This window comes from Mandrillus leucophaeus, unplaced genomic scaffold, assembly GCF_000951045.1.
Source record: "Mandrillus leucophaeus isolate KB7577 unplaced genomic scaffold, Mleu.le_1.0 Scaffold12, whole genome shotgun sequence".
In the NCBI taxonomy this organism is placed as follows: domain Eukaryota; kingdom Metazoa; phylum Chordata; class Mammalia; order Primates; family Cercopithecidae; genus Mandrillus; species Mandrillus leucophaeus.
In genome coordinates this window covers 4,052,008-4,071,977 of record NW_012100320.1, presented here as the reverse complement: position 1 = coordinate 4,071,977, position 19,970 = coordinate 4,052,008, and the positions used below count along the sequence as shown (strand labels likewise).

The 19,970-nt window shown below is 37.5% G+C and overlaps 1 protein-coding gene across 1 annotated transcript in view; it reads left to right on the top strand.

Annotated features, from left to right (window-relative positions):
• The window catches only part of DENND4A (DENN/MADD domain containing 4A), a 139,404-nt gene that overhangs the window by 32,813 nt on the left and 86,621 nt on the right, over positions 1-19,970 (top strand). The window contains exons 3-6 of the mRNA XM_011969323.1: positions 2,007-2,339; positions 6,012-6,261; positions 16,811-16,880; positions 19,655-19,824. Of these exons, the coding sequence (XP_011824713.1) occupies positions 2,029-2,339; positions 6,012-6,261; positions 16,811-16,880; positions 19,655-19,824 (801 nt within the window). The 5' untranslated portion in view covers positions 2,007-2,028. The remainder of the gene's footprint in view (positions 1-2,006; positions 2,340-6,011; positions 6,262-16,810; positions 16,881-19,654; positions 19,825-19,970) is intronic.

The window sequence follows — 19,970 nt, the reverse complement described above, 5'->3', positions numbered from 1 at the left end:
AGCCACGCGCGGTGGTGCACACCTGTGGTCCCAGCTGCGCAGGAGGCTGAGGCAGAAGGATTTCTTGAGCCCAGGTGGTCAAGGCTGCAGTGAGCCATGTTTGCGCTACTCCATTTCAGCCTGGGCGACAGAGCGAGACCCTGTCTCAAAAATAAATAAATACATAAATAAAATTAAGTGATACCAGACAACCAAAGGAGACTGCAGATATATGATAGATTCTGTGTATTTTTTCTTTGAATCTATTGTGAGCATGCATTACTGTTATACTCTCTTACTTTTATTATTTAAAATTATTCTCTTTGATATATCTGCTGAGACTTACTTCTGGTAGATTTTTGTGTGTGTGCTTTTGTAGTTTTGGAACAGAAGCTTGTCTTCCACTGGGCTTTGTTTGTGGAAAACCTGGGTTGAGGCTGTACCCTCAAGAACTGTTTTACTTTTCAAGGGGTATCACTAGCTTGAGAACAGTTTTTTTTTTTTTCTTTTTGAGATGGGAGTTTCGCTCTTGTTGCCCAGGCTGGAGTGCAATGGTGCGATCTCAGCTCACCACAACCTCTTCCTCCTGGGTTCAAGCGATTCTCCTGCCTCAGCCTCCCGAGTAGCTGGGATTACAGGCATGTGCTACCATGCCTGGCTAATTTTGTATTTTTAGTAGAGATGGGGTTTCTCCATGTTGGTCAAGCTGGTCTTGAACTCCAACCTCAGGTAATCTGCCTGCCTCAGCCTACCAAAGTGCTGGGATTACAGGCGCGAGCCACTGTGCTCGGCCAACCTGAGAACACTTTTGTTATTAATTTCTTAGTTTCCTGGGACCATCCATATGGTGTAAGTTCAAACCCCAAACCCAAGTGTGAATAGGCCTATTGTTATGAATTCTCAGAGGAGACTCCCCCACCACCCTCCCTACAACTTTATTATCTCCCTGTGTCAGTGGATAGGTCTTTTAAATCCACTCTTTGGCTGGGAGTAATAGTCCTTTGAAACTCTCGGCTTTATACAGGTGGCTCAGTTCCAATTCTCTGTCTATGTGGTCTGAAGTGCTTATCTCCCAGCTTTTAATGCCTTCTAAAACACAAACCGGATCAGGTGCGGTGGCTTATGCCTGTAATCCCAGCACTTTGGTAGACTGAGATGGGAGGATCATTGGACCCCAGGAGTTCAAGACCAGCCTGGGCAACATAGTGAGACCCTCCCCCCCATCTCAGAAGAATAAAACAAAATAAACACACAAACCTCTTGATTATTGAGGAGATCAGTAAATTTCCCCACTCAGTGGTAATTTACAGACTGCATTCTGACTTTTGGTTTCCTCAGTGTTTTGGGGACCTAGGAATTACCCTTACATTCTTACAAGTCTATGTAAGATTTATATTTAAAAGCGCTTATTGAACGACTGTGCATTTATTTATTTATTTATTTATTTATTTATTTATTTGAGGTGGAGTTTCACTCTTTTTGCCCAGGCTGGAGTGCAGTGGTCTGATCTCGGCTCACTGCAACCTCTGCTTCCCAGGTTCAAGCGATTCTTATGCCTCAGCCTCCTGAGTAGCTGGGATTACAGGCACCTGCCACCATGCCCAGCTAATTTTTGGTATTTTAGTAGAGACAGGGTTTCACCATGTTGGCCAGGCTGGGCTCAAACTCCTGACCTCAGGTGATCCACCCTCCTCGGCCTTCCAAAGTGCTGGGATTACAGGCGTGAGCCACTTGCGCCTGGCCAGACTGTGCATTTAAAAAGATCTCTTTTTGTTGTCTACTTAGGTAATGTAGGTTTCCATATTGCCAAAATTGGGAATTCATCCATTACTTTTATAATAAAAGATTGCTAAAGATGTTTTTATTGTTAAAAAAATTCTTTTTACATATAAGTTAAATATATAATGCTAGTGTGTTTATCAAGGAGCTAGTGCTCTTTTTGTAGTTTTTGTTCTTATATGCACACAAACCACTTATATTTATTTTGCTTATTATAGGGGAGTACTACTCTTTTACTTTCCTTTTAGATGTAACCTTCTGTAATGGAAGATGATTGAAGACAAGGGGCCTCGTGTTGCTGACTACTTTGTTGTAGCAGGATTAACTGATGTTTCAAAGCCTCTAGAAGAAGAAATTCACTTCAACGATGCTTGTCATAAAGTAGCTAAACCAAAAGAACCTATTACAGATGTTTCAGTTATTATCAAATCTCTTGGGGAGGAAGTCCCACGGGATTATATTTGTATCGATATTACCCCAACTGGATTGTCAGCTGATCTTAATAATGGAAGTCTTGTGGGGCCACAGATTTACCTTTGCTATAGAAGAGGAAGAGATAAGCCTCCACTTACAGATCTGGGGTAAGTATTTTTTTAAATGACTTACTGTTATTGATCCAAATAATATGCCTTGTAGATTTTGAGATTAATTGTTCATTTTGGTCATTAATAGATGTATGGCAGATTTAGAAAAATAGACAAGTTTGTATTCAGAAACCTGTGTTCTCTCCATATTTCCTTTTGTCTCTCTTTATCCTACAGTTCCCAGCAGTCTTACCGTGCCTGGGTTTCTTTCTGTTAGAGGCAGGGGAGAGAATTTGAAAAAAATTTGCAGGAAAGTACTAGAAAATTAATGTATTATCCTGATTGGAAAATTTTTGATTATTTTTAAAATATGAAAAAAGGCTTTTAGGCATGTTACAATGATCAGCATAGATGGATTTTTTTTTTTTTTTTTTTTTTTTTTTTTTGAGACGGAGTCTTGCTCTGTCACCCAGGCTGGAGTGCAGTGGCGCGATCTCGGCTCACTGCAAGCTTTGCCGCCTCGGCCTCCCAAAGTGCTGGGATTACAGGCGTGAGCCACCCGCACCTGGCTGGATTTTCTTTTTTTTAAAGAGACAGGGTCAATCTCTATCACCCAGCTGGAGTGCAGTGGCATGATCATAGCTCACTGCAGCCTCAAACTCCTGGCCTCAAGTGATCCTCCTGCCTCAGCCTCCTGAGTAGCTGGTACTGTAGATACACGCCATCACGCCTGGCTAGTTTTTAATTTTTTTGTAGAGACAGTGTCTTGCTATGTTGCCCAGGCTAGTCTCGAACTCCTGACCTCAAGTGATCCCCCTGCCTTGGCCTCCCAAAGTACTGGGATTACAGATGTGAGCCACCACACCCAGCTCCATTATAGATGGATTGTTAACTATGTGTATCAAAGAAGGATCTTGGGGTAAATTAGAGCTTTACTTGGGGTGCTTTATTATTGAGATATAATTCATGTACCATACAGCCACTCATTTATTTAAAGTGCACAGTTTAATAGTTTTTAGTATTTTCAGAGTTATGCAACCATCACCACAGTAAATTCTATGACATTTTTATCATGTCAAAAAGAAACACTGTACTCATTAATAGCTGCTCCCTAATTTCCTAACTCACTTAGCCTTAGATTACTTTCTGTCTTTATGGATTTGCCTGTTTTGCACATTTCATATAAATAGAATCATACTATGTATATGATCTTTTTTGATTAACTTCTTTCACTTATAATGTTTTCAAGGGTCATCCATGTTATAGTATGTGTCAGTACTTTATTCCATTTTATGACTGAATAGTATTCCATCATATGGGTATAACACAATTTATTCATCTGTTGATGGATGTTTGAGACTTTTCCACTTTTGGGCTATTATAAATAATATTGCCATGAATATTCTTTTGCAAGTTTTTATGTGGACATATATTTTCATTTTTTATATGTATATACCTAGGAGTGACATTGCTGGGTCTTATGGTAATTTCATGTTCAGCCTTTTGAGGAACTGCCAGGCTGCTAAGCAACTGTACCATATTGCATTCCCACTTGCGGTACATGAGGGTTCCTATTTCTCCATGTCCTAGTCAGCATTTCATATTATTTTGATTATTGCTGCCCCAGTAGGTGTGAGATAGTATCTCATATGGTCTTGATTTGCATTCACTTGATGGCTAATGATGTTGAGCATCTTTTTATGTGCTTACTGACAAGTTTGTGTATCTTTGGAGAAATGTCTATTCAGATCCTTTCCCCATTTTTAATTTGGTTGTCTTTTTATTTGTTTAGCTATAAGAGTTCTTAACATATTCTAGATAAAGTCCCTTATCAGTTAAATGATTTACACATATTTTCTGTAGGTTCTTTTTACTTTCTTTATGGAATCCTTTGAAGCCAAAATATTTAGATTTTGTAGCTGAGTATAAGGCAGAGAGGTTAAGTAACTGCTTACAGAACTGCAGCTAGTAACAGGAGGTAGGAATTTGAATTTAGATTGTCTAACTTCTTTGTGTGTAGGTGCCCTTTTTTTAAGTTAAAAAAAAAAGTAAAACAAGACCAAAAGAAGAAAGAATAAGCACTTAACCTAACATTAGGGTTCATGCAGTTGCTATGATTAAGCATCGGATTTAACTGTGAATTTTCAAAATGTTGAGAAGATTTAAAAAAAAAAATTTGTTGATGGCCAGAACAAAAAGTGAAATTAAAACTTATATTAGAAATAATTTGGCCAGGCACAGTGGCTCGTGCCTGTAATCCCAGTGCTTTGGGAGGCCTAGGTGGGTAGATCACCTGAGGTCGGGAGTTCGAGATCAGCTTGACCAACATGGCAAAACCCTGTCTCTACTAAAAATACAAACTTAGTCTGTTGTAGTGGTGTGTGCCTGTAATCTCAGCTACTTGGGAGGCTGAGGCAGCGGGAGAATTGCTTGAACCCGGGAGGCAGAGGTTGCAGTGAGCCAAGATCATGCCATTACATTCCAGCCTGGGCAACAAGAGGAAAACTCCATCTCAAAAAATAGTAATAATAATAATTTGACCAGTTTTTGGCATTATATTTTATTTTTATAGTGGATTTTATATGAGAGAATATTGATTGATGATGAAGACACTGCTTGTTACAAGTTTTATAGCAAATGCAAAAACACAATTTATAGCTTTATAGCAAATACAAAAACACATTTAATTTGTAGCTAGGCACGGTGGCTTACACCTGTAATCCCAACACTTTGGGAGGCTGAGGCAGACAGGTCACCTGAGGTCAGGAGTTCGAAACCAGCCTGGCCAACATGGTGAAACTTCGCCTCTACTAAAAATACAAAAATTAGTTGGGTGTGGTGCCACACACCTATAATCCCAGCTACTTGGGAGGCCGAGGCTGGAGAATTGCTTGAACCTGGGAGGCAGAGGTTGCAGTGAGCCAAGATCACGACACTGCACTCCAGCCTAGGTGACAGAGTGAGACTCTGAGACTCTGTCTCAAAAAAACAATATATAGCTTATTTTATTTTTATTTTTTTACTCGTGCTAAGGACTTGGCATTAAAGTACAAATCCATGAATTCAGTGAGGGAATAAACTAATATTATTTAAGCACTATTTTTTTTAGTGTCCCTAAGTGCTTAAATATTCAAAACTTAATGAACGAATGCCAGGTCCACCCTGTACTAAAAGCCTACGATTTTACCCCAACAAAGAAAAAATAAAAGCCTAGTGCCTCACCCAGACTTTTGATTAAGGATGGATTTGAAGTTAGATTGTCTTAGCCTAAAACTCTCTCTTAAAGCTAAGGAAAGTATTGGAGATAAAAGTGTGCAAGCATACTCTACACAGTTGGGCAAGTAACCTTTTGTAAAATTTTAACTTTGGCCAAAATGCTAGTTGCTTTTTCTAAAGAAGGTGCTTGTTTTAGAGACAAAAAAAAATTAATAACTATATTAAATGATGTGCCAAAACAGGTACCTTCACATTTAATTGTGCCTTTTCTCTGGTTTATATTAACAAAAACAATGGTTTATCAGAATTTTTCCTTAAAACAAAGTTTTTGGTGGGGAAAAGAGTTATTCTTTGATGTATACAAGACCATGCATTTCAAAATTGCAGTAAGATTGGAATATTTTTACCACACTGCTACATTTAAGGATCAGTTGATGATGCCTGAGAACATTACTTTTCATATTTAAAGTGCTTTGTGTATTTGTGTATTCATTTTTAAAATTTTATATTTAGGGTTTTATATGACTGGAAGGAAAGATTGAAACAGGGTTGTGAAATTATTCAGAGTACTCCCTATGGACGCCCCGCAAATATCAGTGGGAGTACCTCATCACAAAGAATTTATATCACTTACCGAAGAGCCTCTGAAAACATGACTCAGAATACATTGGCTGTCACTGACATATGTATTATTATACCCAGTAAAGGAGAAAGCCCACCACACACGTTCTGCAAAGTCGACAAGAATCTCAATAACAGTATGGTAAGTGACTTACTTACACTGATAACATTAACCACTGATGAAAAGAGCATAATTTAAAATTTTTTTTTTTTTTGAAAACAGCATAGTATAATTACAGAATTGAAAAATGTGTTTTTAAAGATGTTAGATATTTTATTTTTTGGAAAGTACTTTGTACTTTCAAAAGAAACTGCAAAGAACTCTTCTCTTTAATTAAAAAAATAATTTCCCCCACCCCCCCTGCCCTCTACAAAAGCAATGAGTATCCTTCCACTTGTGGACTAGATCCCACACCTCAATAGGACTAGATCCCACATCTCAATTTACCTATTTGAGGACATGGCTTTAGTAGTCCTCCCTACTTTTTTGTAAATCATCAGTTTTTCCCTCCCTTTTTCTTCCAACATGCACAGATTTCTTATCTTTATAAAACTTCTTGATCTCATATTCCTCTCCTTCCATTGCCGCATTTCATTATCCTTTACAGTAAAAGTTCTGGAAAGAGTTGAGTATATTCTGCCCCATTCCTCAGTTTGCTCTTTCTAGTCAGCCTTTTGTCTCCATCACTCCATCAAGATTTCTCTTGTTGTCATATCCAGAGATCAATTCTTTGTTTTAATTTTTCAGCAAGTTTCTACATAAATGATTATTTCTTCCTTCTTGAAACAGTGCCATGAAGAAGAAATATACTTTCTTCTTAGGTACTCTCTTGTTTTTTCCTTTTACCTCACCAGTCATTCCCTCTCTGCCTTTGCCAATTCCTTTTCATCTCCCCATCCCTATACAATGGAGTGCCTCATGGTTCAGTCCTCAAACCATTTATCTTCACCACCTAAACATACTCCTTTGGTGATCTAATCATTTAAATACAGGCCATGTGTGGATGACTTCTAAATTTGTCTAATCTGGACTTCTCTAATTCATCATCCCTTCTTGAATATCATATAATGGAGCATCTCAAATTTATTATATCCAAAACTGAACTCCTGATGTTTCTCTCCAAACCTGCTTATCCCCATAGTCTTCCTTATCTAGCAAATGGAAATTCCATTCTTCTAGTAACTCACACTGAAAAACCTTGGAGTAAACTTAACCTTTATCTTCTCCTCATTCAGTTCTTCTGTAAACTCTGTTAACTATAATTTCAAAACGTATCTTGAACATGGCCACTTCTCGGCACCTCTATTGCCATAACCCTAGTCTAAGCCATAATTGTCTCTTAATGGGATTATTGCAGTAGTGTTCTAATCCAGGGGTCAGGTAAATTTTTTCTTTAAAGAGCTAGGTAATAAATTAGGTTTTACAGGTCATACAATCTCTGTCTCATAGTCATCTCTTTTTTTTAACCCTTATTTATAAAAGCAAAAACTATTCTTAGTTTAGATATACAAGAACAGACCTTGGGCCAAATGCAGGCCATAGTTTTTTATCTAACTGATCAATTCTTCCACTCTGCTCTCTCTGTTGTATTCTTTGCATAGACAAGAGTGATCCTTTAAAAACATAGATCAGATCCTATCACTACTCTGCTTAAAACCCTTAATGGCTTCCCATCTCACTCTTAGTAAAAGCCAAAGTCCACCCATGCATGATCCTTAACTGTCTTGTCTTTGTTCTTTTATTACTGTTTTGAATTAAAAAAAAAAAAAAAAAAAAGGAATGTATACTTAAAGAAAATTGGAGGGCAGGGAGTATCTAAATTATAGATCTATGAAGTAGAAAGTGAGAAAGTGAAGGTTCTTGTTCCTACTTCCATGTTTTGTCAGGGGTAACAATGAGCAATTTGACTTGTATCCTTCCAGACCTTTTGTGTCACATATGTGGGGTATGTATAATAAATTAATCCTTAATTTTTTTTAATTTGAATTTTTTTGTATTTCCTTTTTCTTTTTTCACTTTTTATTTTAAAATCGGGGTACATGTGCAGGTTTGTTACACAGGTATGTATTGCATGATGCTGAGGTTTAGGGTATGATTGAACCGGTCTCCCAGATAGTGAGCATAGAACCCAATGGGTGGTTTATTAGCCCTTGCTTTCCTCCCTGTCTTCCCCCTTGAGTAGTCCCTAGTGTCTTTTGTTCCCATCTTTATGTCCAGGTATACCCAATGTTTAACTCTCACTTATAAGTGAGAAAATGCAGTATTTAGTTTTCTGTGTCTGCATTAGTTTACTTAGGATGATGACCTCCATCTGCATCATGTTGCTGCACAGGACATGATTTCATTCTTTATGATTGTATGGTATTCAAATAATGGAAATTTCTTTATATTCTGATATAAGCCTTTTTTCTATCTTTATCAGTTTATATAATTTTTTACTTAATTCTTTTAACGACTGCATAATATTCCAGAAAGTACAAATGCAGAATGATGAATACAAGTTATTTTCAGTTTTTTCCATTGCTAGTAATGCTGCTTTGATTAACGCTGTGCATTTGCTGTAGATATTTGAGTGTCTCTGGAAGAATAAATAATTGTAAGTGGAACTGATGGGTCCATGAGTATGCTGACCATTTTGAAAGTGTTGAAATATTGTTCTGAAAACGCTGTGGCAGTTTTTACTCCCAGCAGCCATAGTTTATGAGAATGCTATTTCCTAGGTTCCCACACCTCACCAACATTGGTTGTTATTGGTTATTGACTTTTTAATTATTGACTATATAATACAAAATTGTTGTAATTTTAATTTGCATTTGCTTATTGTGGAGGTTAATATTTTAATATATTTATTGAATATTAAATATACTTAATATCAGTGTATTAAATACATTATTGAATGGCTAAATATTATTGTATTAAATGGATGTGCCACAATGTATTTATTATCCTCTTTTGTAAAGACCTTTAGATTCTGATTTTTTAAAATGTTACAAGCAAGCTGTTATGAACATACTTATAACCAAATCTTCTATAAAACAAGTTACATTTATTTAGCTCTTCTGTGCTATACACTGTTCTAAGTAGTTCATATTCAATAATTCAGTTCCACATAACCACCCTGAATAGGTATTTTCTCCCCATTTTACAAAGAAGAAAATTTGAGAGTTAAAGAGGTGGTTACTAGTTACTTTCCCATGGTCATACCTTCAATTAGTAGTTAAAGCAAGGTTCAAATTCAGGCTGCAGAACTCCAGAACCAAACTCCTGAGCACTGTACTGCGTTAATTATTTCCTTATGGTTTGTCCTGGAATTTCTGGATCAAGGCATATATTTACTATTAAGATTTTATCCAGAAGGGTTTAACCAATTAAAATTCCTACCAATAAAGTGTGAGAATATTGTTTTGTTTTGTTTTGTTTTTCATAACTCTGTCAACAATTGGGTCTTTTTTTTCTTTTTTTCTACTGCAGCTGCTCTGGAGAAACAATTGGGTTTTTCTTTTGTTTTTTTTAGAGACAGGGTCTTGTTCTATTGCCCAGGCTGGAGTATAGTGGCCTGCTTATGGCTCATTGCAGCTTCGACCTCTTGGGCTCAAGTGATCCTCCCACCTTAGCCTCTCGAGTAGCTCGATGGATCAACTACAGGTGTGCACCACCATATCCGGCTGATTTTTAATTTTTTTGTAGAGTTGGGGTTTCCCTACATACGCCAGGCTCGTCTCAAACTCCTGAGCTCCAGCAATCCTCTTACTTCAGTCTCCCAAAGTACTGGAATTACAGACATGAGCCCCTGTGCCTGGCCAACAATTGGGTTTTTAATCACAAAATTTTAAATTTAATTTCTTTCTTTCTTTTTCTTTGGTTTTTTTTTTTTTTTTTTTTTTAGACAGGATCTTTCTCTGTTATCCACGTTGCAGTACTGCAATAGCGCGATCTCAGCTCTCTGTAGCCTCAAACTCTTGGGCTAACATGATTCTCCTACTTCAGCCTCCCAAATAACTGGGACTACAGGCATGCACCACCATGCTCGACTAATTTTCAAATTTTTTTGTAGATACTGGGTCTTATTGTATTGCCCAGACTGATCTTGAGCTCCTGGCCTCAAGCAATCCTCCCTCTTTGGCCTCCCAGAGCACTAGGATTGCAGGCATAAGTTACTTTGCTTAGCTGTAAATCTAATTTCTTTTTATTTTATTTCATTTTTTCTGACCCTGTCTTATGGTGTGGATTTTGTTTCTTTTTTTTATTTTTCTCTAAAGTTAATTTCTTAAAGATGTTAGAGCAGATATTTACAGTGTCCTATTATAATTATGTAAATTAAGACTTTGCTAAGATCTAAAGATTTTATACACATTTCAGCATGTATTAAGTTTTTATGGAAGTTGACTTTTTAAAAATTCATGTTCCTTTTTCTGAAGTATAGGGAAGCAGACTTTTTTTTTTTTTTTTTTTGAGACGGAGTATCGCTCTGTCACCCGGGCTGGAGTGCAGTGGCGCCATCTCAGCTCACAGCAACCTTCACCTCCCAGGTTCAAGCAATTCTCCTGCCTCAGCCTCCTGAGTAGCTGGGATTACAGGCACACGCCACCATGCCCGACTAATTTTTGTATTTTTAGTAGAGATGGGGTTTTGCCATGTTGGTCAGGCTGGTCTTGAACTCCTGACCTTGTGATCCGCCCACCTGAGCCTCCCAAAGTGCTGGGATTGCAGGTATGAGCCACCATGCCCGGCCAGGAAGTAGACTTTTAAAACTTTTTTTCCCTCTCTTAATATAGCAACATGAGGTACTGAGGGTTAAGATAAAGCAAAAAGAGGAAAAACTGGGGTGTATTGATATGTGGCTGGATACAGTACAAATTTTGGGACCCTGAATTTGGTTTTAACCCTCTCAGTAAGATAGCAAAGGATATCTGTATTCTGTATTTCATAGTGATTAAAATCAGTGTAGATTAGTAATTCAGAGCACAGACTCTGGTTCTAGAGTGTCTGGGTCTATATCCTATCTCTGACCCTTACTGACTGTGTGACCTAGGACAAGTAACTTACCCTCTCTGTGCCTGTTTCATGATTGTAAAATGAGGATGATAATAGCATCTGGTTTAGTCCATGTTAAGCTTAAGGAAAGAGTTTTCGAAAATTACTTTGTTTTAAACCTTGGACCATAGCCTTAAATGATTTGGACTTTGATTTGATATTAGAACCTAATTACAGTATTTTAGAGCTGGATGAGAACTTAGAGTGATCATATGATCTAAAATTGCAGAAATTTATGAATAAGAATATTTAGTCCAGGTAGCTTGCTTGACTGGCTTTAAAACACATAACTAATTTTTGGCAAATGTGGTACTATCTCCTTAGTTTTTGACTCTCGTTAAGAGTTTTTTTTGTTTTGTTTTAGACAAAGTCTCACTGTGTCACCCAGGATGGAGTGCAGTGGCATGATCTCAGCTTCCTGCAACCTCAGCCTCCTGGGTTCAAGTGATCCTCCTATCCCAGCCTCCCGAGTAGCTGGGATTACAGGCGTGCACCACCACGCCCGGCCAATTTTTGTTTTTTGTTGTTTTTTTTGTTTTTGTTTTTAGTGGAGACAGGGTTTTACCATATTGGCCAGGCTGGTCTTGAACTCCCAACTTCAAGTGATCTGCCTGCCTCAGTCTTCCAAAGTGCTGGAATTACAAGTGTGAGCCATTGCACCTGGCCGAGTCTCCTTACGGGTGTTTTTTAAATACTGTTTCCACATGGCTCTTGTTTTACAACTGTCCAAGAATGTCAGCATTTGATTTAGTGAGTTTACTTAGAAAAGTAGAATTGAGCTGGGCGCTATGACGTGTAATCCCAACACTTTGGGAGACTTGAGGCAGTTGGATCACTTGAGGTCAGGAGTTTGTGACCAGCCTGACCAGCATGCTGAAACCCTGTCTACTAAAATACAAAAATTAGCCAGGCCTCGGCGTGCACGCCTGTAATCCCAGATACTTGGGAGGCTGAGGCAGGAGAATTGCTTGAACCTGGGAGGCAGAGGTTGCAGTGAGCCGAGATCATACCACTGCACTCCAGTCTGGGCGACAGAACGAGACTCTGTCTCAAAAAAAAAAAAAAAGAAAAAGAAAAAAAGTAGAACTGTTAACAAAGCAAGTGATTAAATCATGTACCTAATTCTGTGGGAAAGAGGAGGAATTTGAAAGTATGTTTTTGCTGTGGCAAACTACAATGTGGATACTTATTGGTAGAGAGTTTAAAGTAGTTTTAGAACAATGACTCCTTTTTCTTTTTCACCCTGAACCTTGTGTGTAAAAAAATTTGGAAAATGCTTTTAATTCTTTTCTTTATTTCTTTTTTTTTTTTGAGACGGAGTTTCACTCTTGTCACCCAGGCTGGAGTGCAATGGTATGATCTCTGCACACCTCAACCTCCGCCTCCCAGGTTCAAGGGATTCTCCTGCCTCAGCCTCCTGAGTAGCTGGGATTAAGGGTGCCTGCCACCGCACGCGGCTAATTTTTGTATTTTTTTTTTTTTTTTTAGTAGAGACGGGGTTTTACCATGTTGGCCAGGCCAGTCTCAAACACCAGACCTCGGGTGATCCACCCACCTCGGCCTTCCAAAGTGCTGGAATTACAGGCATGAGCCACCATGCCTGGCCCCGCTCTTAATTTTAATATCCGTGGTTCTCTTTCCTACAGAGCCCCGTAACTTATACTGTATTTTTAATTCCTTGTTTTTCATTTTAGAATATTCCCTCTGGTTTCTACTATATCCAAATGGTCATATAGTTCTCTTTTTGTTGTCACTAAAGTTATTATTGAAATTTTCTTGCTATCTTTTCAAATTGGATTTATTGGGAAGTAGAGTTGGGACTTTCCAATGGAGAACCCATTTTTATAAATTTTTTTTACCCATTTGATAAACCAAAATTTGTTTGCCTATATTCATAATATCTACTTGACTTTTACATATTCATGTGACTTAAAAAATATTTTTCCAGTAGATTAATGTGTTAAATGTTGCTTATGTTCGTTGCTGTGTTGGAATTTTATTTTTATAAATGCTTTAATATTTTTCCATCAAGAGAAAATTTCCCAAGGCTGTAATCTCAACATAATTCATTAAACTATATTAAAATAAAAGATTAAGGGTTTTTGTTTTTTAGTAAGATATTTAGATAGCCAAACGTATTATTTTATGTGTGTTGTGTGTTTTAAATAAGAGAGATATTTTAGTATTGTTCTCTTTCACTTTAGTTTGACCACATTTAGCTATTAGCTATTCATCATTTGGAAGGCTGACAGATACTTAAAGTTGAAAAGCAAAGATTTGTTAGGTTTTTGAATACTCAGCAGATTGTCATTTCATGATAAAATGTTTTTAAGTGATTGTATAATGCAATTTATGATATCTTCTCTGATTGTTATTCATCAGATTTTTAAGTATGTATAAATGAGAACTTTATTAAGTGAGTGTGAACTAAATATCAGAGAAACCAAAGTTGGAAAATAATTTATATTCAGACACTTGGCTTCTTACATGAAAATACTTATGTAACTTGTCTCTGTTTTCTGTAATACTGATGATTTTTCCAAAGTTTTAGTCCTGACCTTTAAGTATCTACTTGTCACCTGGCCTTTGACAGGTATATAATGCATTTTTTATTCAGAAATAACTCTAGTAAGTACAATTCTTACTTCATTCTTGAAAGGATTACACAAGAAACAAGCCAACAAAAAGGCTTCTGTACATCCAAAATAGATACAAAGTTCAGACACTAAAAGCTTATACTTTGAGTCTCTCAGAGCTACCCATTAATGTTTACTTAGTCTTATGTAAGTAAACTTTGTTATATTTAGATAATAGTTAAGAAAATGTATAATATGCCAAATGGCGATACATGCTAAGGAGGAAAAAAAATGCAAGAGAGGGGTGATAGGGAGAACTAGGCAGGGTGGAGGGAGCCTTGTTATTGTATGTAAAATGGTGAAAGGAAGACTCTCTGATAAGGTGATATTTGAGTTTACTCCCCACGAGGTGAGGAAGTGTGCCACGTAAATGTATCTCTCATTACCTATACCTCAAGTGGTGACATCTCTCAAGTTTGTGTGTCCATTTCAGACCACTCACCTTAGCTCTATTTAGTTCTTCACTTGGATGTCTAATAGATGTTTCAAACTTAACATGTCTAAAACTGAACCCCTTATCTTCACCCCAAATCTGCTTTATCCACAGTCTTCTCCATCTCAATTGAGCTTCTTCCTTTCTTTTACTCAGGCATTGGCATCGTCTTTGACTCTTACACTGTACATCATATAATCAAATAGGGTATTTTTTTGGTCTCTATTTTCAGAATATGCCCAGAATCTGACCTCTTTTCATCATTCCCACTGTTGCTACCCATATTCAAACTCTCATGATTTTTGCCTGGATTACTGATCCAAAATAATTATGAGTACTTGCTTTCTTCCTTGTCTCCTACCCCCACTTCTCAACATAGTACTCAGAGTGACCTTTTGACTGTAAATCAAATAATGCCTGTCTTCTACTCAAAACCCTCCAGTGGCTTTCACTATCTCCAAGAGTAATAAAAGCCAAAATCCTTAAAACAGCCTAAAAGGACCCATATGATCTGGCTTCCTTATCTCCCATCAGTAGCTCATTTACTCTTCTCTGCTGTCATTGCCTCTTTAGCTCTTAGGTCATGATGGGCATACTTCCGTATCAGGGCCTTTCCTCTTGACATTCCTTCTACCTAGAAACCTCTGCTCCAAGATTAGTTCATTCAGCAAATACTTTATGCAGCACCTATAATACACCAGGCACTGTTTTAGGTATTAATGATAACAGAATATAGAACTTATCAGAGTAGATGAAAATAGATGATAATAAATTTTAAACAAATAACTTTTAAAGTATAATATGTTAGAAAGTGGTAAGTACTGTAGTGAAAAAGAAAACCTACAGTAGCATAAAAGGGGATTGGGAGTAGTGGGAAATGACTTGCAATTTTAAATTGAGTGGTCAGGGAAGCCCTTATTTGAAAGTAATATTTGAAGGCAGGTAGTTAATCATTCAGATATCACAGGCAAAGAATGTTTGAAATATAGGGAACAGTCTGTGCAAAGGGCCTCAAGGAGGGAGCATTCCTGGCATGTTTTGGGAACAATAAGGACAATGGTGTGTCTTAAAGCAGAATAAATTATGAGGAGCATAAAGAGATTGGAATTGGGGGTAGATGATCAGGGCCTTTAGGTGATTGTAAGGACTTTGGCTTTTATTCTGAGAGAGACTGAGATTTTGAACAGAACAGTGACATGCTCTGACATTTGATTTAAAAAGATCACTCATTTATGTAGTGATAGACTGTGGCGGGAAGCAAAGGTGGAAGGAGGAAGACCGTTTGGGAGATTATTGCAATCCAGGGTAGTAGGGGTAGAGTTGTACAAATCACATTAAATAGTAATAATAAAAATTTTTATTATATACTTTTAATTATCAGTGACATTACACTTCTTCATTTGCATGGATTGTGTAAAGAATATGTTTCATAAAACTATTTTACCCTTATTTTAAAACTTTTAAATAAATTATGTATATAGTTATTTAGTAATACTTACTGAACTACTATGTGTGAGCCTGTGGGAATATAGTGGTGAAGAAAACAAAATCCGTACCCTCATTGAGCATATATTCAAGTCAGAAAGACATTAACAAGCAAATATAGCATGTAATGATAAATAAGAATAAAAAGAGGCTGGGCATGGTGGCTCACACCTGTAATCCCAACACTTTGGGAAGCCGAAGTGGATGGATTACCTGAGATCAGGAGTTCGAGACCAGCCTGGCCAACACGATGGCCAACATGGTGAAACCCTGTCTCTACTAAAAATACAAAAATTAGCTGGGCATGGTGGTGCACTCCTGTAATCCTAGCTACTCCTGGAGGCTGAGGCAGGAGAATAACTTGAACCAGGGAGACGGATGTAGCAGTGAGCCGAGATTGCACCACTGCGATCCATCTCAAAAAAAAAAAAAAAAAATCAGCCAGTCATGGGGGCACGCGCCTGTAATCCCAGCTACTTGGGAGGCTGAGGCATGAGAATCACTTGAATCCAGGAGGTGGAGGTTGCAGTGAGCCAAGATCGCACCACTGTACTCCAGCCTGAGTGACAGCGCGAGACTCTGTTAAAAAAAAAAAAATTGGAAGTTAAGTTATTCTTTTAAGGAGTGGTGATTAAAGTCTGATTTGGAAATGAATTTTGGAGAAAGTAGGAAATAAGGAAGTGGATTTAACAAATTACAACTCTTGAGGCATAAAGGGTTGCAGAAAAACCTAGCAATATCTGAAACAGATTGTGGAGTCGAAGGTATGCACTTGAGTTGATATTTCGTAGTTTATCATTTATACCCACAGTTTGGACTTAGAATAAAATCTAAATGGTTGTGGCTTAGCTTTGTTTAAAAGAGTCAAGTTTTCTTCATGTTATTGCTGTTGCAAGGGAAAAAAAAGTTACAATTTACTTCTGAAAGAAAAGTGGACAGTGATCCCAATAAAATGTTGACAAAACAGCCAACTGAAAATAGCTAGCAGAGAGAAATTTGTTACTATATCTTAGATAAGGCATACTAGAGAGCTCAAAGAGATTCCTTTTTATCAGGTTCCTACCTTTTAAAAATTAAATATGTCTTTTTTTTTTAAATCCAGTGGGGATCAGCGGTATACTTGTGTTATAAAAAATCAGTGGCAAAGACGAACACTATATCTTACAAAGCTGGTAAGTGTAATTTTTCATGGAATACTTCATATGTCTGTGTATTACAGGGCCCAGAAAGGTTAAAGAAAAGAAAAAAACCTGCCTAGGATGTGTTAGGATCAGAACTGGGACTACAATCCATATCTTTCGATTCTCATTTTTGTCTTCACTCATATGTTTATTGGATGCTTGATGAAAGATTAATTTTAAACTAAAGCGGGCTTTTAAGCCTTGGGTTTAAATAAATAATAAGGATATCTCAATTATCTTTAAGTTTTTAAATCAGCAGAAATATGGGAAAATGTATTTTAATTTTAGATTAATATTTCTTTAATACTTAAATTTAGTAAGAGCTGTAGTTCACATGAAATCATGTTTCATAATAATGAAAAATATTACAAACCAATTTGAAGTTTTATAATGCATAGTCAAAATGTCCAATTTTCAGAGACCCCAAAATATCAAACATAGTGATCTTATTTACAAGAGAACAGATTCAGCCTTTTAAAAATTGCTTTTATGCAGGGCATGGTGGCATGTGCCTGTAGTTCCAGCTTGTTGGGAGGCTGAGGCAGGAGAATTGCTTGAGCCCAGGAGTTCAAGACCAGCCTGGGCAACATAGACCCCATCTTTAAAAATATATACATATATACATATACATGTGTATACATGCTTGTGTTTAGAGTTCTAGACTCAAGTTTCTCTTTTACATTTGATTTTTTTTTTTTTTTTTTTTGAGACAGGGTCTCATTCGGTTGCCTAGGCTAGAGTACAGTGGCATGATTGTAGCTGACTGCAACCTCAGACTGTTGGGCTCAAGGTATCCACTTGCCTCAGTCTCCCTAGTACCTTGGACTATAGGCGTATCCCAGCATGCCTGGCTAATTTTTTAAATTTTTGTAGAGACAGGATCTTGCTTATGTTGCCCAGGTTGGTCTTAAACTCCTCTGTTTAAGCGCTCCTCTTGCCTCAGCCTCCCAAAGTGATGGGATTACAGGTGAGGGCCCCCATACCCGGCCTTTGATATTTTTGGATCTACAATTTATCACCTTTTTTTATTTTTATTTTTTTGAGACAAGGTTTTGTTCTGTTGCATAGTCTAGAGTGCAGTGGTGGGATCATAGCTCACTGCAACCTTGAACTCCTGGGCTCAAGCAGTCCTCCCACATCAGCCTCCCAGCCTCCCAAGTTGCTGAGAGTACTGAGAGTACATGGTGGCATGTGCCGCCATGCCTCGCTAATTTTTTTTTTTTTAAGTAGAAATGGAGTCTTGCTGTATTGCCCAGGTTGCTCTTGATCTCCTTGGCTCAAGTGATCCTTCCACTTCAGCCTCCCAAAGTGCTGAGATTACAGGCGTGAGCCACTGTACTGGCTTTCATCAGTATTTCTTTTTCTTTTCTTTTTTTTGGAGACAAAGTCTCACTCTGTTGCCCTAGGCCTAATTTGTAGATATCCTCAAGAAGATTATGAGTCTTTCTCACTACCAGAATCCGTTCTTCTATTTTGTTTACCAATGGATGCAACCATTGAAAGGCTGGAGTGCAATGGCATGATCTTGGCTCACTGCAACCTTCGCCTCCCTGGTTCAAGCAATTCTACTGCCTCATCCCGAGTAGCTGGGACTACAGGCGCATGCCGCCATGCCTGGCTAATTTTTTGTATTTTAGTAGAGATAGGGTTTCACCGTGTTACCCAGGCTGGTCTCAAACTCCTGAGTTCAGGCAATCTGCCCGCCTCAGCCTCCCAAAGTACTAGGATTACAGGTGTGAGCCACTGTGCCCAGCCAGCCTTCATCACTGTTTCTATACTTACTTTATGACTTTATTATTACCTCATGACCTGAGAGAGTAGTACAGAGTTAACTATAGATTCTCATGGGACCTACTTGCTGGCTAGCATGTAATTAAATGATTTTAGAACTGCCTTGGACCTTAGTTTATCTACTTCATCTCATTTTATAGATGAGAAAACCATACTCCTGTAGTATGTCGTTTGTCCAAAGTCACAGAGATATTAGTGGCAGAAGCAACAACCACTTACATCCCTCAGTTTATCTTTTTGTCTTTGTAGCTGTCTAGTGATAATATCTAGTTGACTTTAAGGGCTTTATGGCCAGGGAACCTATTTTCTGTTCCTAGTTCCACAAAATGAGGTACAAGGTTCTTCCTGGAATGTATTCAGTGGAAGATGCCTGGACCGTTTTCCTAATGTGAAATCATAGGCAACTTAAAACTCTATCTTCATATAATCTGGTGTTATTTAGAAGCTGAGCTTGAGTTGGTACTATTGCTAAGACATTGTAAATATGTGACTCTTCTATTTTTATGAGTAATTTTCCTGTATTTGTGCTAGAAGTTAACATATACTCCTATGGGATATGAATTTTAATGTGTAAAAGCACCCCTGAGGGAAAGTTATTGAGAGCTGATGAAGTAGATAGATGAAAATAAACCATATTGAAAATTTCAAAAGCTTAGTATGCTTTCTAAGGTAGTGTGGCCACAAACTGAATTTTTAGGAGTATGTTTGTGCATTTCTGTAGGATATCTTTTTCTTGTTAGCTTTAACATAGCCTTTATGGATGAAGCTTGATAAATATTAAGCAGTTAGTTAATAGTTACAATGTTCAAGGATTAAAATCTCTATGAATCCTACCAAAGTATTCACTGTTATTACATACATGTCATGCTTTGGCATTCCAAATGTGTGAAATAACAAAGCATTTTATCATCATTGAACTAGTAAGTACCTAAATTCAAGAGATGATGACTTAATATTTATTGTTGTTTTTATAGGCCTAATTTGTAGATATCCTCAAGAAGATTATGAGTCATTCTCACTACCAGAATCCGTTCCTCTATTTTGTTTACCAATGGGAGCAACCATTGAATGTTGGCCATCAAATAGCAAATACCCTCTCCCTGTATTTTCTACATTTGTTTTAACTGGAGCCTCAGCTGAAAAGGTATGTGTTTGACAATTTGTATCTGCAAATTTCTTGTACATTTTCAAGTTTTCTATAATGCAAAGAATAGTAGGGGAAAAACTGATTAAATTGAATGCATTATGCATACTTTTCCACTTGATTAAAATAACTGTATCCAGGGACAG